Source organism: Thunnus thynnus, chromosome 4 (genome assembly GCF_963924715.1).
Source record: "Thunnus thynnus chromosome 4, fThuThy2.1, whole genome shotgun sequence".
NCBI classification, from domain to species: domain Eukaryota; kingdom Metazoa; phylum Chordata; class Actinopteri; order Scombriformes; family Scombridae; genus Thunnus; species Thunnus thynnus.
In genome coordinates, this window is record NC_089520.1 from 4416252 (window position 1) to 4440564 (window position 24313).

A 24313-nucleotide genomic window follows, 5' to 3' on the forward strand; every position below is an offset into this window, starting at 1 on the left:
TTCACCTCAATCTGCTTCTCTTCTCGTCTTTGTTTCTCTGTCTTATATTTCCTCTCACCTCCCCCTCCTCCCCTCCATCTATCTAAGCTAACTTTATCTCTTTCACCCTCTTTGTTCCTCTCCGTCTCGCTTGCTTTGCTTCACTGAAGTGATTTATGGGTTAACAGGCGACTTGTCTGGAAGTGTTGAACTATGTCTTCCACACTACTTCATCCTCCTCTGTTTTTTTTTGTCTCTTGTCTCTCTGTCCCACACACTCACTCCCACCTTCTGTATCTTTTTACCTTTTCTTTTAGACACTAGAGCCTCCTTTCACTTACTTTGTCTTTCTTTCCCCCTACACTCATAGTGAAAGCAAAACACTTTGTTTTAAGTTTTAATCAAACCTTTGATCCCGATTTTACCGTAACTAAAGTTAGTCAACCCTTCAAACTGCATTTTGATTTCCCCGAAACAAAATTATCAGTCTGACGTTACCCACAGATTTCTGGGAAGAACGACAAAGACATACTGGGATGATTTTAAATTTTTGTAACCATGCGTAACCTTTTAAGTTCAACAGCTCAAGCACTTTCGCCAAGCACTCCTCAAGCTACTCTATCATCAGCATCACCATCCTCATCTTCGTCTCACTGTTAAGAAGCCGTATCAGATAAGGAAAGCTAAACAGAAATGTCAAAAAGTCATAAGAAAAAACTTCAATAAAATCATGTAACCAGGAGACCTGCTGATATTTAGAACATATGTAGACTTTTGAATATTGTCCACAAATGATTGTCTTTGTCATGGATCATGTTCATTGTTCCAAAAGAAAACCCATTTCACATGGAGGAAGCAATTTGATGACAGTTTCATAATTATTGTGTGTTTTAAGTTGAAACAAGATGTGAAATGTTCTGCACATTGATCTTGAGCTGGCGCAAGTTTTTTGGTTCTTTCAAGTGAAGGATGGTTTACGGCAAGTGTCCATACAGTGTTTTTCTCTGGCAGAAAAGCGCTGGCAGGGTGCTGGGGAGCACTGGGATGAAGCCATAGACCCTATAAAAATAATGGACGTAGCCAATGTGATGTCACCTATTGGTTTGCGGACTCCTGTTTTGAAGCACTGAGTTTGGCATTTTAACCATCACCATCTTGGTTTTTTTGGAGCCAGAAGTGATGAAAAGTTACCATATCTGTGATATCGAGAGCATTGAGCTCCCCAGAGTCCAACTACAACACCTCACACACCGCCGTGGAAGCAAATTATCAATCACAAGGTAGTCACGCCCTAAAGCATACCCTGATTTATCATCTATTTTACTCTAAACGGGACCATAATTTATAAAATGAACATCATGCTGTACTAAAGAAGACATCAAACCAGCGATTGAGACCATAAACACATCAGGAAGATGTTTACTGAGGTAATAAATCATGTGAGAAGTAGGGTCGTTTTCTTATAGACTTCAATACAAACAGATTTCTTTTTGGAGCCAATAGAGTTGCCCCCTGCTGGCCATAAGAGAGAAAACAGGTTTAAGGCACTTCCACATTGGCTTGACTTCTCGGACCCGGAGATACCCACCTGGATGAAAAAAACGCTGCTTGTGGGTTTTGTTTCTATGACACCCACTCTTCTTCTCCTTCTCAACCTTTCTCTCTTTCCTATACTTGTCCCTCAAGTATTTCCATTTTGATTGGCAACATTCACCTATTATCAGATAAGTGACAATATGTAAAAGGAAACAGATTGACATTAGCTAGGTAGCTAACTTAACGCTAACGTTAGCCTACATCAACAGAGGGTCGATGACACAGCTAACAACAAGCCTACAACACATAGGATGATAAAAGCACAAAACTCACCAGCAACAATCAGTGTCCGGCCGATCTGCTCCCACAAATGGGCTTTTCTGTCTTTGTTACGATAGTTTCTGTCTGACATATAAAGCTCAGGATAGACAGATACGGCCAGAACAAGCTTCTCCTCCATTTTATTGGTTACCAAGGTAATATATGGTTGGTTGCCTCAAAAAGAGCGACAGTGATGACGCCAGTGCCCTTCTGAAAAGTTCAGGGACATTCAACTAAAAGCGTTCAGAGCGGCCGCACAAAAAAGTCGAAGCACTAGGTGCAAAAGACGCTAGGTGCAGCTCTTTTTCTCTATGCGGCCGCATGCTATTAGGACACAAGCCCTTACTTTTTTGGCACAGTTTCAGTTGGTAGAATTATGATAGTGTTGAAGTTCCAAGTGTGGAGCTCATTTTTTCTCCTGTTAAGAAAAAATATAAAACAGATTTTTACGTAATTGATCTGTTATGGTATTTACTTTTGTGATTTAAAAACCTGTTTTATCTGAAAGGAAAAGTAATTAGCTAAACAGAATGAAATGTCACTCTCTTTAGTACTAATACTTATAGTGAATTGCAGATACTTTTCTTTCTGTCTTTCTTTCTTTTTTCTCACTATCAGCTTGTTTGAAGTGTGTCTCCTGCAGTCAGTCAGATTCAGTGTGTTGATAACAGTCCAGTAATCAGCTGTAGTGATACAGAAGGCCGACCTGGCTCCCACTAAAAAGAAACTCCTGTAAACTGGTGTGTTTCTGTTTTATCCTTTTCCTCTTTACAGGGCAGTTAAAGCCGTCAGTAACCAGGTCTGAAAATGAGCCACATGTGGTCAGATGGCAGCTGCAGTGAGTTTATCCTGCTGCCTGTGATAGCAACACAAGAGATGCACAGAGTGGCAGCCAAAAAGGCTCATATATAGACTGCATCTCCTGCTTGTGGCAGTTTAGTGTCTGTAGTTTGGTGACCATTAAAGGCAAGTCAAATCAAGTCGATTTTATTTATACAGTGCCAAAAACGCTATCAGTAACACAACTGGCAACCAGAAATGAGACAACATGCTTACTGCAGCATGTTACAGAACTTTAAGTTATAATCCTAAAGATTTTTATGAAGTCAAACTCCATTTTGACAATTTTTCGTTGGAATTTTTTTTAGCAATAGGTATTCAATGTGTTTACATTCTGTAAGTACTGCGCTCTATAGTAGTTTTTATTGTTAGTGGTGGAGTCTGCCGCTCCCATGCAGGATTCAAATCATCTATCTACATGAGGGATTTACAGGAAACAATAGAGAATGCCTTTCATTCAATTGTGGATCATGGATCATATAGCTCGGGATATTTCTCAACCTCAGCAACTAGCCTCTCCTCATCCATTGTTCAACACACACAAGAGACAGTAAGAGGTGCGGAGAGGATGTCGAGCTCACAGGATCGGAGGAGAAGAAGAGCTGTTTTGACATGCGCCATTTGGCAGTGGTGTATTTTGGCCTTAACGCTGCATCACAGCTGTATTAAGTTACCGCTAATGCTAACACAACATTTGCTGCTCCTTCACATTATAAGCTTTCAATTGGCTTTTATTATGACACGTTCACAGTAAATTCCAATAATTTTGTCATTAAGGTTAGCGCTGACCACAATCACTCATTAATTTATCATCATTTACAAAAGACAGCAGTCATATTGAGCATTTGTTGTCAGTGGATGAGTTTTAAATATTACAGTGAGTAATCAGGTCAATGTTGTTATTATTATTAAGTGACGCAGGTTTGGTTGGCTGCACTGTAAATACATTATTACATACGTCTTCTGGCAGATTTCTGACAAAGTAGCAGCTCAAAGAGTTTTCACTACTGTTAAACCACACTTTCTGTTACCACCAGCAACACCATTTTAAGGATTAAACCTTTAATGCTGATGTCTGATTTTCTATCTCATTTCTTCTGGTTATTTACACACAGACATGCTTTGTCATTCAGTTACTGCATCAGCGTAATTTCATACTGCTGGATCTCCAACATCAGCAAAAAAAAAAAGAGTGATGTTACACACCACACATTTTTAATGCTGTTGATGTTGGATAAAAAAAATGTCTGCGTTTTAACTTCAATTCATACTGTTTATTAAAATGCTTTACATCTAGATAAACTCAGAAATGCTGAGTCAAGCTGAAACTTGATTCCTGAACAGTGGGAATTTTGGATCCAGACAGTTTTACAGCAAAGGTCACTTATAAACAGGTGACGAATTAAAGATCAAACCTGAATAAACAAGTTGGGAAACATAATGAATGCAGATGTTTCCATACAAGATATGACGGCTCAATGAGTGTTTTGATGACTATGAAAATGATGAATCAGAACTAGTTTGTGTGGTGCAATCCTAGTCAAGCATAAATCTGTACTTAGTACACATTGAGATTATAACTAGGCAAACTTTCAAACAGCTGCTTCAAGTGGCCTCCTGAGGCTGGTGGTTGAGCAACACTTTCCTGAGACACATTATGTTAGTTTTGTTCTTTCATTTGTCATCCATCTGTGTGTATTTCATATATTTGCTGAACCATCTTTGACTCAACAAGTTATCAGTTTTACCAACTCTCATGTCATATCAGATCTTGCCGCTCCCACGTGCCCTGCAGTAACCTCACTGCATGAAGACGTAAAATGGAAAATAGTGCTATATAGTAACCACACATCTACGATTGGCACAAAACAACACTGTCAAATGAATTCCTGCAGTAAAAAAAACCCAGCTTCTGAGGAATGTTGCTTCAAGAAAATTCAAGATTAATTCAGTAGTGATAATCATATCACCATGTATGGATGTCTACTTAGGTCATGTTTTTGTGAATGACTTCTGTATTAGTCACATGCACAAGAAAACACACAGCCCCCACAGACACACGTACAGAAACACACACTAACCGACTCATGACCACAGCCACTTCCCTTGTGACTGCGGTTCCTGAATTAGGACCACTTTTATGTTTTTAATTTCTACTTTTATAGCTTTTTTTCTCGTAATTTTATTGATCTTGTGCTGTTATGTTGTGCAATTCAGTACTTTTTTTTTTTTTATTCTCCTAAAATCATATAAAATGAGACGTAAAAAAGAGTGAAATCAACAAAACAACAAAATAATGACGCCTTTTGTTCTGAGGTTTGTTTGTGCTCGGTATCACATTTCCTTTATACTATAGGACAGGACTTACAAATACTGAACTACTGCAAAGCTGCAGTGAATAATAGAAACATATGTCTGTGAAAATCTGGCCTTTACATTATCAGACCCTAAACCACCAGCTCTTCAGCCAGCACACAGCAGTCAAACCTTTTTATGAGCTGATTTAAAACACCTCAACACACTCCCACCTCCCCACTGCAGAGCTCCATGAAATACAATAAAACAGCCTGCTGCGGTGAAAACCATTTCCCAACATTCCCAACAGGGGCATAAACTCTGAGAGTATCCCCGAGACGAAAACCTATTAACGGTTTATTCAGACTTTGGGGAGCAGTGATCAACACTGTCATGAACATCAGAAGAGACTGACGAACTTGTTCTATACGAAAACAAAGTGAAAATGTGATTTTGGGAACTTAGGACTCTCAATCACGATATTAAACACCAAAAATATATCTGTGCTGGAGCAGGTGAGGCTTCAGGGATGGAGACATCAGCTATGATACATCTTTAACACTGTGATTTGAACCCTGGATCCTCTAATAACACTGTGAGAGAGCACAGAGAAACAGGTGGAGTGACACGCGATCAAGTGGATCACAGGCCTCAAATTCACAAAGTCTGAAGTTCAGATCCAATCACAACTTCTTCAACCTCTCAGGCCCTTTGGTGGGTCCAAGAAGTCAGGATAAGATAACAAAGCAAATATGTAGGAATAACGTACAAGATATCTACAATTGCTGCAAAGGTCAGCCGATTAACTGACAACTATTTCTATAATCAGCTTCTCAAATGTCGTGATTTTTTTACTTTTCTTTGTTATACGTGGTATTAACATTAATATTTTGGGGGTTTTGAGCCGCTGGTCAGACTAAACATGACATGTGAAGACCTCACTTGTGACTCTGGGAAATTATTTGTGAATTAATTTTCACTGTTTCTGACATTTTATAAAAATAAACATCATATTAATTGATAACAAAGTATCATTACTTGCAGCCCTAAAATATTTCACTCATTGTGTTGGAACTGCCAGAAAATCTATCATGATGTCAAACAGTGTGGAAAATGTTTACTCTAACTTAAGGCTGCTTATGGGAAAATGAAAGATAATGTTGGAAACACTGGAGTTTCTTATTAATGATAATACAAGTTTATTTCAGGAAATAACTTGCACTGTGTATATTTAATATATTCAAGGGTCCATAAAACAACTCTGTTCAGAGTTTAAAGGGTAATTCAGGTTGATTATAAGTTGGACTGTCAGTGGTGTCGTGTTGTCTTGATTGGTGGATATTTTGTGTCTGATTATATATGAAGTTTATGGATTATGAAACGACAGGTTAAACAAATTTATTTTGAGGAAAAAATGAACCATAAAATGAACTTATACTAAACTATAAAATCACTATCCAAACTGCTCACAGACTGACTTCTTGGTTCAACTTTGATCTACCATATTTGTGACTATTACCAACATTTCAGGCGCGCTCACTTTCATCTTAACCTCCAAATAAAGTGGATTACGTAATCTGGCATACTGTTGCTTGTTTACAATCTGTCTGATTATCTGACTGCTCGTGTTTCTTGCTCCATCTGACTTCATTATGAGGAGGTCGGCATCTTCCCAGAACTCAGTTTTTACTTTGTTGATTACAACGTTCTTATATATTAAATTGTTAAACCGGAATTTTCCTTAGAAAGAACACATTCGATGAGCCAAACGGACTTATACATGTTCACTTTTAACGATGCCTTTAAAACCAGTTGCAGCTGAATTGTTGGCAGTTGTGTTTAGACTGAAGGAGGCAGACTGGCAGATAATGGCTGTCATTAGGCAGTTATTAGCGCTGTCAGTGGGGTCTGGTCCGAGCCGTTTGATGTGTGGCTGTAAAGGATGATGGAGCACAGAGCAGCAGCAGCTCGGTCCAGGTGTTTCTCCAGACTGAGTTCAAGTGGTATCTGTAAATACTCCTCAGTGTAGACGGTTATTCTGACAACGGGAGTCTGCAATGTGGGACAGTATGAGGCCAAATGCTGTCAAGTTAAAAGGGATTTTTTAGCCAGAAAAATCTGAAAAACACAAACATCTGACATGTAAAAGTTTTAATGTTAACATCAAACATCAAACATTTACCACTTTAGCAGATACGCAGCAACGCCATCATTCATTTGGAGACGTGTGCGTGTTGAATATAAATCTAATATTCAATCTTCTTTTAGCTGTTTTGTTTCTACAAAAACTCCTGAGATAAAGTTTCTGTCTCTTTGGCTGCTACAGTAGATTCTCCACTTTCTTCACCAGCAAGTCACTAACTTTGTCTGTTTGTCATTTGCTGTTGGCAGGTTGTGAGCAGTGAATCTATCAGAGCTATTTTCCTGAAAACAGCTGCCTGCAGCTGCTGGAAACAACGTTATTGAGAACTGAGACTGAACCAAAACTATAAATGTGGGTTTAAATCAAAACAATGTGTTTAAAGGAGACTAAAAAGATCAGTGATAATTATCTATGAGAGATCCATTTTCAATTATTCGTTTGATTAATTAGTGATTAGTAGAGCTGTAAAGTCAGTTTATGTTATTAGCTCACTCTTCTGTTGGGGCTTAAAAATCATTAAACATATACAAAACATACATAAAAATGAAATAAACAATGTCTAGAGCTGTAAATCCCCAACTAGAATGTTTTAAACTGGTGTACTGGACTGAATATCTGTATAAATGACAAAGAAAAACATTAAATCATCACATTTGAGAAGCTGACACCAGCTAATTTTGGCATTTCTCTTTTAAAGAATGACTAAAATGATTATTAAGTTATGAAAATATTTAATTTCCTGTCGATCAACTAATGGATTAAGCCATTAATCATCACTCATAATCTTTCCCACATTTAAAAAACCCTTGTCAAACTTTTCTACATGTAACATACAAATGTTCAGTATTTTTTTTGTTTTCACTCTGCTGATATTTTGCTGAACGTTTGTGAAACTCTAGTTAAATTATAATGAAAGCATTTACCAGCTACAGTGTTTCTACTCCTTTTACATACTGTGCGTGTTGCATAAACTTGCTTGTAACTCATAATGAGGCACATATAAAATTTTCTAAAATTTATGACGATATTTCCTTTCCAATCTAAGAATGTACGTGTTCAACAAACCACAGAAACTCCGGCGCTTATCTGACATTTGACATGAAACTGTGGATTTAACCCTTTACTCTCCTCAGGCTGCTGCAGTTTAAGGTTCAAACACGTATCTTGAGCTGTCTCTCTCTTTAAAATCCAATTTTCTCCTTCTTATCCCGTCAGGTTTCTTTCTCTTTGTGTCTCCGGGTTATCATCAAAATAACCTTTGAGCACATCAAAGCATCTTATTGTAGCAGCAGCAGCAGCAGTTGATAGTTGGGCTGTGATCTGACCACAGCGGCTTTCCTGTTTCTCTCTCTCTCAGGCGCAGGTCCATTTGAAGTCAGTCATTTGGCAGAAAACTAAACAAGCCCCCTGTTAACTACCTCACTTACTGCTGTTTACAGACAGAGTCTCTCGAAAGCCGCTGCAGAGGCCACACGGCCCCATGAAAGTAAAGAACGACTGAGCAAGCGGGGAAACTTGAGAAAAACAACTACACACTTTGAATCGGTGTTAATATCACTGTTTTAGAAATAAACTGCTCATTAATCCTCATGTGGATGTGATTTTTATTGATATTACAGCTAAAGGTCACTTCACCTCACACAAATCCTGTGTAGTAATGCCAATAAGCCAATTTTCTTATCCTTACAGAGCCATTGATAGCGAGTTCAGTTTATCAGGATAAATCCCCCGCAGCTTTTAAAATGTCTGTTGTTTTTTTTGGGTTTTTTTTGCCACAATAGCATGAAGGCTCTTTGGATGATAATGTTGGTGCAACACTTTGATCCTGACTGAAATATCTCAACTATTACATGTGGAGTTACAACAATTAGTTGATCAATCAGTTAGTTGAGAAACAGAAAATTTATCAGCAACTAAAATAGTTGTTGATAAATAATCAAACATGCAAATTACCCCTCAATAAAGTCTCATCTTATATTAATTGTTTTAGATCATTTTCAAGCAAAAGTGCCAAATATTTCCTGGCTTTAGCTACTTCTTTAATGATTTATTTGTCATATATGAGAGTAAACTGAAAATCTTTTGTGTCTTTTGGTCGAACAAAAAAAGATTTATGAAGACGTCACCTTTGACTCTGACTCAGTATTTCCTGACATTTTATGGACCTGTCGACGGATTAATTGATGATGAAAATAGTTGCAGCCCTGATTGAATACATTGCTATAACATTCTGTAAGGACATTCATGATGAATCTGACTGACTTTGGTGATCCTCTGAATTTTCCTCTTGCGTCACTATGAGGTTCACATCATATTTGAGTGAAATGTGTCAACAATTATTGGATGGATTTCCATGAATTTTATAAACATGTTCCACCCAGGATGAACTATAATCCTTTTGGTGACCATATCTTTTCCTCTTATACACCCATTAGGTCAAAATTTAAATTTGTTCAATATCTTGGTTTATGCAAAACTAATAACATTCCCATCAGCCTCAGCTGTACTTTGCATTTAGTGCCAATTAGCAAATCGATGGCCAAAGCACAAAACCTCCTATCTGCAGAATTTTCTGATTTGCGGATATCACTTTGGATGATGAGAACAAGGAAGGCTGCTCATATTCAGTGTGTCTGCAAGATAATCCCGCCCTTCCTTGTGACAGAAAAATCACACAACAAAACAAAAGCACAACACAGAGTCCCTGGGTGTGTAGAGAGGCTACAGCACGAGTGAGTTACACAATCACTACTGAATTTAAGGAATTCTGACCCTAGTATACTACAATGTAGTAACTATTACATTTACTACATCTTTTTACCTGAAAACAATTTTATTTTTAATTCAATTTTAATTATTAACTTAGAGCATCGTTTTGTAGAACCTCTTCCAACTTGCACCAAGTGCAAAAGCTCCTATCTGCACTTTGTGAGGCATTAATATCTATAACACATAATATAATAATATAGTCCAAAAACAGTGTATTATGTATTGGGTATCCTTAACAAATAGCATTGTGCAAGAAAACAAGTTTTTTTAGTTTTCTCAAAAAAGTGCATTTTTCAGATAGGACGTTTTGCTCTTCGGCCATCGACATGTTGCTCATTAACACGCAAAATTAAGATGATGAACATTGTAATCATGATACCTGCTAAACATCAGCATGTTAGCATCGCCACTGTGACTGTGTAGACTCTTACTCTTGGTAACTTACATATTGCTATCAAATAAATGTACTATATGCTGGAGTGTGGTATAAAAACTAAAACAGCACATTTAGCTGATGCTCTTAACAGGCTGCTGGTGAGAAATCAGGTCAGTTTTGACAGATCACAGCTGTTCGGTTGATATTGTCACTGCAGTCCAAAAACAACGAGGCGAAACGTCGCCGCACTAGATGCTCCTTCATCTTCGCCGCAGTTTGAACCTGACCAAAGTGAAGGACTCCAGCTTTAAGATCTGATTTGTGACTTCCTGAGCTCTGAGAGAGAACATTTGCCACTAGTGACCGCATGAGAAACAAAAATATTCAGAAGAATTTGAACAAATGGAGTCTACTGTGTCTCAGTTTCAAGGTTGCGGGAATGGGAGATTTTTCTCTGGTACAGCCGGACGTCATGACTTAGACACGGGACAGCTGCTTCTGTTGGAAAAATGTTGTCTTGTGCAACTTTTCATCTCTTTTATTGTTTCAAAATACTTACATTTGCATGCCGTTTACAAGGAGAACAGAAGTTATGTCCAGAACAGCCTGTGTATGCATGTAGACTTGGTTTGTAACAAACGAGAGCTGAAACGATTGGTAGATTAACCAGAAAATGAATCAGCAACTAATTTCAACTATTTCAATTAAACATTTTAGTCATTCTTCGAGTGAAAATGCCAAACAGTCTGTGGTTTCAGCTTCTCAAATATGATGATTTTCTTGTATTTTCTTGTCTTACGTTATAGTTAACTGAATATTTTGGGGGTTTGGACTCTTTAATCAGACTAAACAAGTAATTTGAAGACGTCACTTTGGGCTCTTGTAAAAAAAACACAAACGGCTAAATACATTCATCCAGGATATAATCATCAGTTGCGACAACTTACAAGCTTAGTAAACATAACGGGAGATTCTTTATGCTTTTTTGTGTTGTATATGACAGTTTTCTTGACCTGTTTATATTGTATTTATTGTTTTAATGTCGCTTTAATGCTACAATCGTGGCCAGGTCTCCTTTGAAAAAGAGATTTTAATCTTTACCTGGTTAAATAAAGGTTACATAACAATTCTATAAACTATAAAATAGTAATCTGAAGATCTGGAACCAAATTATACAGAAACATTTCTCTTTTAATCTGAATAGAGATACAAAATCAAACCAGATTGGAATAATATCTGCCCCCATGAGGATGAATTTATGTGGAAGTTAATTTACTTCAACCCTAAAAACACCTTTAACTCTATGATGCTTTGGTGCTATGGCTTTCAGGAGTGGGGGGATAAAAGAGGAAGGAGGTGAAAAAGGAGAAAGGTAGGGACACAGAAACTGAGACAAAGACATCAGAGCAAAGAAAGAAAGAGGAGACGCAGTTATCTTTTATCTGAATTGAATTAAAGCTCTGATGAGAGGACGGTGGTTTGATGTTTTGGAGTCAAAGAGTGAACAGATATGGACGGCAGACCCTGACTGAACCCTGAAGGTGAAAGGTTAAAGGTCAGCCCTCTGTCTCAGCTCTGGACTTGACCCACGTCTCCTCTGAGGTTTAACAGCGTGGGTGGTAAACACACCGACACACACACGTATGCATGCAGGCTCTTATATACACATTAATCTCACACGTATCGGCTTGTTGCCGCTGGAATCTCAGTGGTTTAATCCAGTGAAGCACCACTCTGAATTTACACTCTCTGCTGATTAAAATCTTTCCAGTAAGTAATTCAATCCCTCCTTCAGCTAGAGAAGAAAGCACTTCCCAGACAGGATCAGCTCTGGTGGGCAGCAGAAATAATGAAATTCTTCGCTCCATTTACACTGGAATGTATCTAAACCCGAGAAATGTATCAATCACAATCTGTTCTGCTGTGCATCAAACTGTTACGATGAGGAAATCTGATTTATTTCTTCAAGCTCCAGGGATGCAGAGTTTGTTTCTAAGGAGAGTAAAGCTGCATAGCAACCACACTCGCTGGGCAAAAACAAAAGAAATTGAGGATAAAATGACCTTTCCAATCCTCTGTCTGCGTCACAATTATTGAAATACTTAAGGTCTGAATGTATGAATGGTTTTATCTATTGTTCTGCTGTTTGTTGACCCACTGATGGCTATGTTTACATCAAATCTATGAATACATTTCTCACTTCAAAATGTAAAACAAATCAAGGCTTCAATCAGTTAAGCTGCTTATTATTTTCCCAATGAATCACTTACTCTATAAAAAGGTCAGAAAACAATGAAAAATTCCAAGATGTTGTCATCAACAGCCCGAAACCCAGATATTCAGATTACTGTCAAACATGCAGCAATTCCTCAAAACTGAGAAGCTGGAATGAGAGAACGTTTGGTATTTTTGCTTGATGGATGATTCAAATGATTTTTTACAGATCAATTAATCGACTAATCATTTTAGCTCTAAAAGAGATGTTTCTTTCACCTTTTGTGAACATCTTAGAATAAGTAATACTGCTACACTAATACTAATTTAACATGAAGCTCACTTTACTAATGTCATCTAACATCAAATACATTATATTAATTACATCTGTTGACATGGTCGAGTGTGATCAAACACTAAATAGTGTAGAGCTGCAATGATTAGTTGATTAATCGATTAGTCGATGCCAGAAAATAAATCATCAACTATTGTGATAATTAATTTATTGTTTTGAGTCATTTTTTAAGAAAACATTTCCAAATTCTCTGATTCCAGCTTTTCAAATGTGAATATTTTCTGGTGTCTTTACTCCTCTGTGACAGTAAACTGAATATCTGGTTTGTGGACAAAACAAGACATTTGAGGACGTCATCTAAATTGTCACCTCTCTCTGACATTTTATAGATCGAAAAAAATAATCAACAGATTAATCGATAATGAAAATAATCATTAGTTGCAGTCCTATGTGGTGCATTTACTGTTACTGTCTTCACACTCGTCAGGTTGCAGCTGTTCAGTTGACATTCACATTGACGTCTAACTTCATCACTTCAGAAGTTAATACAGTCCAGTATATCCATGTCAACAACAAGGTTAAACACTGCTCGGCCAACAGTGTTGTACAGTTACAGGTGGAAAGTTCCAGATTTTAATAATAATTTGTTGGGTTTAACTGTTCTGTTCTGGAGAGCCAAGAATTACAAAGTAAACTCCAGTAATGTAAAAAACAAGTTTTACTTTGTTCCTTCTTTCCTTTCAGAGGCCAATTTGTAAGTTTTATGATAAAGAAAAGATGGTCACCGTCGAAATTAGGAGGTTTGGAGGAAAAACTGAAACTGACACTCAACTCATCAAAAGAGCTGCTCATCTGAACAGTTTTCAACACAAGTAAACTTACGTTTACTTCAGGCCTGTAGCTACCATTGAGGACACCAAACTCATGTCCTCCATATTTTTTCTGAGTCTTCTTTAATTTTATAATACATATATTTCTTAAAATGTTAAATGAAAGTGACAAATTGCTAAAACTACTTAGTTGTATGGTGTGTTATGACGGTTGGCGTCATCTCGCCAGTGGAACTGAACAGCTTTGCGTGTGCAGCTCGTTATGTTATTTGATATACATGTAACGAGTTGCACACGTACAGTTCGGTCCTGTCTTTCTATTCACTCCATGGGCGAAGAGGCTGTAAAGAACAAATCCCCCAAAAAGCTCAATGATCTCAGGCCAGTAGCACTTACCTCACTGGTCATCAAGTCATTTGAGAGGCTGATTGAGCAACAGCTGGTGTCATAACTAAATACCACAGACACAGTATTATTTTGCAGTCCAACTTCCTTTAATAAATCACTTAAGCATGCAGGCTCACCGAGCTCTGCAGAGAGAGGACCACCTTGAACAGCTCACACACACACTTTATCCTTTCAGCTTCTGCCCAACACAACTGTCAACACAAGCACCTTGCGTGCAGTCACACTTTTCTGTCTGTTTCCTGCAAGATTATTAATAATAATTCCATATATGGTGTCATGCCAGTCTTGTACAGCTTCCAGTTCTTGCATTAAGTTCCCCTTTTTTCCACCAATCGCTTCTTAGAACCACGGTCAGCGTGTTTCATGCACTTCAGATAACCTTTTCTGCTTCTTCTTTCCTAACAGACTGGGCATTAATTTGCCCACACAAACAAGGTGCGAGACATGTTGGCGAGACGTCTTACTTAAAAACAGAACAATGTGGTTACAGCATATAAAGGTCAATAGAGTCATGGTGCATCATGTTCTTTAAAGACAAACCTGATCAGCTGAATACACTTCTACACTGGATTAATGATCATCAGAATATTAATATAATAATAGAGTATTTTCTCCAACAATGCACTTCTAATATCATTTTTTCCTCCACGCTAGGATTGAGGGGTTACTAGACTCCATGTTATCTGCCTATAAAACCAGCAGGGCACAACTGCCACTTTACTTCACTATTTGTATAAGCACCTAGAGGGCACAAAAACTCATGCAAGACTTTTATTTATTGACTTTTCGTCTGCTTTCAATACAACCCAGCCTCTCATTTTAGCCAATAAACTGCTGTCTCTTTTTAATCTTGATGTTAGCATTGTTAGATGATTTCCCTAACATGTAGCCCTGAGAAGGTCAGGGTTAATGGTGCCTCGTCTTCCACTGGAGCACCACAAGCATCTGTTCTTTTCTTCTTGACTGTAAATCCTCTATACCAATGAGTCAGTATAATGATGACACATCCTTAAATTCGCTGACAACACTGTTATCATCAGTCTACCCCGAGACGGGGAGACATCTCATGGGTCTGTCGATGATGACTTTGGTGACTCACTCTGGTGTGACGATCATTTTCTGAGGCTGAATATTACTAAAACATAAGACATGGTGATTGACTTTAGAAGATCAGCATCATTCCCACAAGACCGAGGTCAGGGAGTAGATATAGTTGAGAACTACAAGTTTCTTGGCGTCATTGACAAGAAACTTAACTTTGATGTGAACACTGCGGCAATCTGTAAGAAAGGCCAGCAATGACTGTATCCTGTATCCTTTCCTACGAAGGCTTCATGTCTTGACTGTAAATTAATGGTGCTATTTTATAGATCTTTCATTGAGTCAGTTTGAACCTTTTCCAAAACCTTTTCCTTTTTTGTCCAAAGCAAAAAAGTCTTGGCGACATTGTTAAGGTGGTTCAGCAAGGTCATCGGCAAGCAGCTTGCCAAACGTCTTTTGTCGTCTGGTCTTAAGGAAGGCAGGATTGATTTTAGGGAGTCCAGACCATCCTCTCTTTAAGGCATTTTATCTTCTCTTTTCAGGTTAGAGGTACAAGGTTCCCAGAGCAAAGTGTAATAGATTTCAGTTTTCCTTTTTTCCTAGCACTGCAGCATTTTATCTTAATCCTATACAAAATCCATCTTTTTACAGATATTATTGTTGTGCTGTTATGTGTGTACTCTCCTGTACAAAACCCATATTTTATTGATTTTATTCTTGTACTGTTTGTACTGTTTATCTGTGCTCTGCTGCAAGCCAAATTTCCCCCAGTGGGACAATAAGTTCTGAGCTGAACTGAACTGAACTATGTTACTGGTAATATGGATGATACAAATCCCCTCAGATCATTTAAGAACAATATAGAATGGCAATAATTGTTGTGTTGTGCGTTAAGGAATTCCAGCAAGAGACCTGTAGAGCATAAGTTCACAGTCTTTATTGCTGTCAAACTCCACTGTCAAGCAACTGAACCTCACTGTAAAAACATCAGACACGCATAGCCGTCAGAACTATTTCCTGTCACTAAACATGTGTATCTTTCAAAATAAGGGGCGCTCTGGTTATATAGCCTACCTCTAAAAGCAAGATTGGTCAAAGCCATGAATGATAGGCCTGTTTATAACCTTCCATAGACTATATTCCACCTGACCAACACACTCAAAACAAGTAACTGTGAGTTACACCACAGGAACAGAAGCAGCAACTGCTTTCAAGGTCACGGTTCTCTGGTCCGCCAGAGAGGGAAGGCAGAGCTAATGCAGCAGACTTGCTCTTCAGCTCACTTGTGTGTGAAGTGGCGTGCTGTTTTTGTCTCTGCTAGCGTTGCGTCACAGGTGCCAACTGCAAACTCACCGACGTCACACAGGCGACACTGTTTGGATCTCTGGGAGGTGATGTCCAAAAATTCATCTGTAGTTACAGCTTATCGCCATAGGTACCGCCGAAGAGAACAAAAGAGATCTTTGAGATTGTTACTTTAAATCTTTATAGTTTATTTCACAATGGAGACTTCAGTGCTCTTGCTACAACACCGACTACAGCTACGTCACACTATTTTCATGTTTGGCACATGATAAGTTTAGCTAAAAACCAAGTGTAAACAACTTTGGTTAAACTTTAAGGCTATTCAGTTACAGAAACCAATTAATCACTCGGCTACAAAATTTTCAGGACACCAGTCTGCTTGAAAGGTTGTGGGTAGTGCTAAGGAATGAGGAAGTTGTAATTTTTTCCCTTGACATCATTTACAGTACGTTTCGACTTTGTGGAGGCCATGATGGATATACCCAACATTTAGAAAGCAAAATAAATCTGCTGTTAACTCAGCATTCCTTCTGTGAGAATTATGATTCATATAGGCTCTGACTTCTAAAACAGAAGCATTATTCACGCTGCTGTTCTCACTCTTCTGTAACACTGAAATGATTCTAATGATGATAAATGGGGACTCCCCGTACACAGATTCCTTTGAAAAATGTTTTCTTTCACCAACTTGATTTCAGGGATCAACATCACCTGCTGCAACCAAATCACTTCATTCTGCACGTCAGCAGGAATCTGACCGAATAGTTTAACTTTCAGATGACAGAGCGACTGCAACAATTACATAACCAAATAAAGGTTGTGTGGTCTGTGCACAGCAGAGGCTAGTGTATTAGTCATCGTCGTACATCTGATCATCACCACAACACAAAACCATGTATTTCAGATGTTTTCCACTGCATTTTTTTTCCACAGCAAAGCCCAGTGACAACCGCAGTCACATAAGGAATGATTTATCTTGATGTCTGAGTCAGAAACTGTCAATTATGTTGTAGATCCATTTTGAAATGTCTCCACTAGGGATGCAAATTTAAGCAATTTCTTTAACCGCCAGTCAGTCATGTTAACAATCAATAGTTGATTAATTGCTAACAATATATAAAAGACTGGACGCTTTTCCACACTAAAAGCATCATTAACCGCTGACGTGACCTGCATGTTCGACGCACAATCAGAGTAGATTTGGAATATAAAGAACAGATTCAGTAAACACCAAAATACTTATAAATTAAATTACACAAAATAATGACTTCATTTAATATAATGGAGGTCCAATCAGTCACTATTCAACAATTGGCCATAAAATCCAAAGTATTAAACAGCAAACAGCTGTACAACTTTAAGCTGCATTAGAGGACATAAATAAGTTCAGACAGGATGTGTTGGACACATCAGCAATTTAAACTAATGTGACCCATTTTTTATTAATAAAAAGTGTTGCAGCCTTCAACAGTAAATAACCTGCAACATTATGAATATACTGCATATAGGGTTAGGTTAGGTTGATCAGTTTTATATAAGATAATATGCATACCTTATCTACATGGGGGAGTGGTGTGTGTTGTTCACTGCTGGAAACAGCTGCGTAGCTGGAACAGATGTCCCTGAGACGCACAAATACTGTCGCTCCAATTTTGTCGGTCCTGGAAATCTTTTAACATTTACTGCCACCATTAAAATGCATTTATACTCAAAGCAGGGGGGATGCTGCTTATAAAGTTCAAAACTTTAGCTTTGATTTAGTTGGAAACGTGTAATAACAGTCCCGGGGCCAGATGCATAAAACTCTGGGTAGACTCATGACTGAAACAGTTTGTACGCACAAAGCCAGAAATATACATACTCATTGTTTTCGTCAGATTATAAAGCTGTTTTATGTTTTATAAATCTCAGTCACTGAGGAAGGGTGCAAATACATGAGCCTCATTTCCACTCCCACAATTAGCCGTAAATGGATGACGACACCCTGAACCAGCCATTTTCGTATTGCTTCGCCGCCTTCTCCGCCAGTTTATTTGTGTGGTCAGCGAAAACATGTGTAACTCCATCTCATAAAACAGCAGGAGGCTCCATGTCCCTCATCTTCTGCATTGTTGGTTAATATATTTTAACCTATTAAATTATTAACAACGATTCAAACTGAATTGTTTCCGCAGATCTGGCTCCAATTCCAACGTAGGACTCGTAACCAGAGTTACAGCCTTCGCTTGCTAAACAAATTTGCTTTATTTTTATTTTCTTTTAAATCACATTTTCAGGCCTAAGGTGTATCATAACATCCCCACTTTGATTGCAGCTGAGAACTTTTCATGCATGTCATTCTTCACCTCCCCTGATTTCTACCACCTACCATTCAACAGTTTGTGTCGGTGGTGGGAAGCCAGTGAGGGTTCTCGTCCTTGTTACCGCACCAGGGACTCCTACTGGTTGGTCTGGTCGCCTGCACAGTGGTGCTGGGGGAACCTGCCACATGTTATCCAGTGAAGCTCATCACTGGCAGGTGAAAAGAAGCAACTGGAGACAACTTACTGTGTGTCTGTCTGCAGCCTCCACGGGACAACAGAGTTAGCAGAGACAAAGACGGGAACATACGTTTCAAATAAGACGTAAATGGTAAATAATAGTAGAAACAGGAATATTTTCAGAAATAAAAAGTAGTAGATTGGTAAAAAGTACATGTTCAAACCCCCTGGAGTTGAGGTTCTGCTCAAATTTGTGTGAGATTCATGAGGAATGAAAGAAAGCTGACTATGCTTTAGAAAATGTCACTTAGAACTTCATCAGACATCAGTTTAGAATAAATAACATGTTTTCATGATTAACGACTCACACTTGATCCTTCACAGCTGTCATAAGTGCTCCGTTTTTCATGGCAACATGTTAATGACATTCTACTGAGGTACTTACGCAGGATAGATGCAAAATAATGATGGAGCAGGCTTTTACAGTGACTCATTATGCACCGTGGAGTCACAGCTCTACTAAAACCACAGATGGAAGAATTATAGATTGTTAAGACAACAGGAGGGAAAGAACTTTCTGCTCCTCTGCTGATTAAAACCAGCTGCCACTCATCCAGAGTCATAACCTGAAACTTTGATCTCTGTCCTACAGATCAACCAAACAAGAAAATCGAACCTGTTACTGCACACATGAACACACACACACACACACACACACACACACACACACACTGTGCACATACAGCTGCAGAGGCACATATACCTGTCACATCTGTTAAAGGAATCCTGAGTTTCTTCGACAAAACAAAGCATTGATTGTGTTTTACAAACTTATTTCAGTATTCTCTTGTCTATTGAGAGCTTTCAGGGCTTAAACAGTTCAAGATGGAATATACATCAATATCTCACAACCACACACACACATACAGTTAATATGTCATGAATACCACACACTCCACCATATTCTTGTGTGATGTTCAGCCTCCATTCATTGTGTGTATTTAAATTCTGCTACCACCTGACGCACCCAGTGATGTCCCCAAATTTCCCTCTTGGGGTTATTATCTATATAGCCCAATATCACAAATCACAAATTTGCCTGAAGGGTCTTTACAATATATACAGCAAAACAACATCCTCTGTCCTTACAGCCTCAATTCTAACAAGGAAACCCCCCTTAAAAAACCCTTTAATGAGGAAAAGATGGAAGAAACCACAGGAAGAGCAACAGAGGAGGGATTCCTCTTCCAGAATGGACAGACAGGAAATAGATGTTGTGTGTGCAGAGTAGACCAAGAAAGCAAAAATTACAGTAAAGAAAAACAGGATGACAAAATGATAGATAATAATATCTCCATGACTGATTAATGGATAGACATTTTTTACTACACTGTGGTTTTATTGCATCAGTTTTAACTGTAGGGTCTGTTTTGAATGTGGGAACAAACCTCAGCATCTAAAATAAAAGCTCCTGCACGCAACCTACTAGAGTTTGGTTGATTAATTGATTAGTCGATCGAAAAAAAAATTAATCAGCAACAACTTTAACAATCAAATAATGATTACAGTCATTATTCATGCAAAAATACCAAACGTTCTTTGGTTCCAGCTTCTCAAATGTGACAGTTTTCTGTTTCTGCGAGTTGAAGACGTCACTGTGGCCTCTCAGAAATAGCAAATTTTCACTATTTTTAAACATTCCATTGATTAAATGATTAAAGGATTAATCAAGAAAACAATCGGCAGCGTGTTCGATAATGAAAATAATCTTTAGTTGCAGCCCTATGATCTACTGAACTTCACCATTTTGGTCTGTTTGTGTGTTCTCTATAAAACTCCAAGAACCAAAATTTTCATGAATGCTTTCATTTTCCTCAATAAAGATGCTGTAGTTGTAAACTTGAATGGAAAGTTCACTCTCTGCTTGTTCTTTTTTAACTGTTTTGTTTTTTTCTCCTCAGCAGTAAAGTTATACTGAGGTATGCAAAGAATCTGCGCTCATCAAACAAGAAGAAAAAGAGACCTTACCTTCTGCAACCACTGCGTGTTGTTCTCCATCGTGTTCTGCAGATGCTGCAGTTTCTGAGCCGACAATTCGCCGTACATCGATGGCGAGTCTCTCTGAACGACACTTGCCCCGCCACGAGAGCCGCCATATTGTTCAGTTTGTGACGTCGGTCCTGTGCCCTGACATCCGTCCAGCTCCGGCAGGATGAAGGTGTAGCTGCACTGCCCGTGTTGGATTCGATGAAACCTTTTTCTCTTCTCCGCACCTCCTCCCGCACCACCGCCACCTCCTCTTCTCTGGCCTCTTCCAGCTCCTCCTCGATCCGTGTTCGCAACACCGGCTGCATCAGCGATGACCAACAAGGTCCAAAGCAGCAGAAGCACCAGCAACCCGCAGCTGAGATATAAACCTTTCATGATGCTCTCTTCAACTATTCTTTAAGTGTTTTCTCTCAGTGCAAAGAGGGTCAAGAGAAGCTCGTTCACACTTTGACCCTGATTCACTTCAGGAAAACATCTGTGTGCAGGATGCAGCAGGTTGCAGCAGGAGTCTTTGCACATACCACTCAGTCCCAGAGGTACGAGTCTGCACTACGTCACTTTATCTTGTTCTGTTGAATTCTAGAGAATCACTTAACGTTTTTAAATGCAGAAAGAGAAAAAGTGATCTCCACTTCCTTCTTCACTTGTGGTGAAGATGTACATCAGACAACATGGGATTCATCTCCTTTCTTCTTCTCTCCCTCCTTGGGTCTTAATTTTGCTCTGTGGTCAGGTTGCTCTTCAGGATGGGTCCATTGGCTTGACCCTGAGCAGGTCTTTTATGATTTTCTTGACATTCCCTCCTGTTCTTAAAGTACTAGGTGCAGGTCCAGACCCACTGAAGGATGGAGAGAAAGCAAAGTGGATAAAAAGAGAGGAGAAGTTGATTTGGGCCACACTGGTCTGAACAAGGATGGGAAATAGCGAAAGTCCAGTTTGACTAAGAGAATGAAAGAAATGTTCAAAGGACAAATAAAAGCATGAGAAAAAAAGAGAAGATTTAAAGTTGAATGTCAATGTAAGATGACTAAAATGAACCTCTTGATCCTCAAATGTCCAGGAATAAAAGAACACAGAAGAGAGAAAAAATAGAGTCTTTTTTTCTTCCCATCCTTCTCTGGTGGCTCCAGTTTCAGAAGTGGCCGAAGAGAAATACTTCTGCCCCCTTCTTATCTGGGGCTGGCTGAGGAAACGAGGAATGAGCAAGGGAGGGCAGAGGAGGAGGAGGAGGAGGAGAGAGAAAAGAAGTAGAAGGAGAGGGAGGAGTGGAGGGACAGGAGACCTGAGGGAGGTCTAACAAAGTACCCTCTCTATTTGTGGGCTGAGAGGAAAAGAAAAGGAGGGAAGGAAGGAAAGAAGGAATTAGTGGAAGCCAGAAAAAGAAAAAGAGGAAGATTAAGGGATTGAAAAAGAGACAAGGGGAGGCAAAAAAAAGAAAAGACAGCCAGATAAGAGAAAAAGACAAATGTTGAGAAAGAGAAGGCAGAAAAAGAAACTATGCTGATGACAGAGGAAAGACAGAAAAGAGAGAAACAGAGAGAGAGATCTGAATGGGGTCTAGTGGCTGCTGTAATCTTCCTTCCTGACTGATCTTTCAGTTCTGAAGTAAATCCTGATGCCTTGTATGGTCATTCATACTGAGTCAGCAACTGGAGGCTGGAGATTTCATTCTGTCCTCTAAACACAGCCATGCTCTGGGGCATCGTGGGAGATCAGGGGGCCAAGGCAAAACCGCGTAGTTCACGTACTTGTGGTTCAAAAACCAGCCGGATCTACCTTCTCACTGCCTCTCATCTGTCCTGCCGTTCTTCACTCTACATGGAAATACATACAAAGATTAGTTCCAGACAGATGGCTTGGTCCCAGGCTTATGAAACACAAGCTCAACATGTGGGGGACAATGTGAGTTGTCAGTTATTGAGTTTATTTGCACAGCGATAAAATGTTCTGCAGAAGTTGACGGATAAAAATACAGATAAAATTCTTTGATAAAAACAGAGAGATAAGAGACACACTTACAGATTTGTGCAAGAAGATAAAAATCCCAAATCTTGACTGATGTGACATCTGAACCTAAAGGACAAGGCTGGTGATTTTCTATATTTTTTTTTATTGTCAACAAAACTCATGTTTGGAGCCAAACTTATTCCTCTGTGCCGTAGACCTCTGTTGTTGTCCAAAAACTATTAAAAACATGTCGATGAGCCACACCGCTGACCTGGGTAACATGTTCCTTCATTATTAAGGGTTTGGTCACGTTAGTTTGTTTAGAAACGGCTCCAAAGACTAAAGATTGAAAACATGATCGCTGTTATTAGCCTTTGGAGCCATTTCTAAACAAACTAACGTGACCAAACTCTACATGATGATGAAACATGTTACCCAGGTCAGCAGTTGACTTCTTTTTAATAGTTTTTGGACAACAACGGAGGTCTACGGCACAGAGGAATAAGACATATCAGGCTTTGGAAACACACACAATACTTGTAAGTAGATCAGTTCATTGTTGGTTTGGCTCCAAACATGAGATTTGTTCACAATAAGAAAAATATAGAAAACCGCCAGCTTTATCCTTTAAAACAATAAAAAGGAAGCAAGCTAACAAAACAGACATAAAAGGAAGCAATAAAAGGTTTGTGTTGATAAGATCCGCTGCAGGTCACGAGGACACAAAGATAAAAGGATAAAAGATAAAAAGGTGTTCTCATCATCCTACCACCACCCACTTATTTATTCTGACATAATACAGTCTTATTTTCAGCACAGCCTGACCTCAGTCTACTGTTACTGCTGTGCTGCAGCATACATCTTCATTTTGGCGGGCCGGGTCGCTCACTTAATGTTTGCCAATTGGTCCTTTGGGGGAAAGCAGAGAGGTTACAAAGCGAATGGCTTCTGCCCCAACTAGAGATCATTCTCATGGGAACAGGAGTGGACAGAGAGACTGCTGCACAGAGCTGTGATACATAGAGCTGGCATTCCTGCTCAAAATCCTCCTATTGCACCATTATCTATTTGTGTTTTCAAATGGAAAAAAGTTACACTGTGTGATTATTTGTCTTTCATACAGGATATTCTATTATATTATAGTCTGGTCTTTGCATTAAGTCAGAAAGTACATTAGATTAAGCAGTTGCATATAAAATGACTCTCTTACAGTTCTCTCTGACATCTGATGTTCATTTAACTAACCATCATCACCCTGACAGAAGCATGAGCCAAAACATCTGAGTTTTTATCCTTAGACAGTTTGTGTTTAGGAAGTGGCTACTGGTATGAATTCCTCCATGTCAACAGTCTGTTTATTATTGATAAAGAATTAACACACATGCGCAATGGTTTTGATTGTGCAAGAACACGTGATCAAATTCAAATTGTTTCAAAATGAAGGAAAGTTTTTGCCTGCAGTTGATACATCAATCCTTCTCATAG

At 38.8% G+C, this 24313-nt stretch overlaps 1 protein-coding gene across 1 annotated transcript in view; it reads right to left on the minus strand.

The window, feature by feature from the left end:
* The window catches only part of angpt4 (angiopoietin 4), a 75661-nt gene extending 53306 nt beyond the window's left edge, over window positions 1-22355 (minus strand). Inside the window, exon 1 of the mRNA XM_067586249.1 lies at window positions 20861-22355. Coding sequence (XP_067442350.1) covers window positions 20861-21256 — 396 coding nt within the window. The 5' untranslated portion in view covers window positions 21257-22355. The remainder of the gene's footprint in view (window positions 1-20860) is intronic.
* Window positions 22356-24313: the final 1958 nt, after the last annotated feature.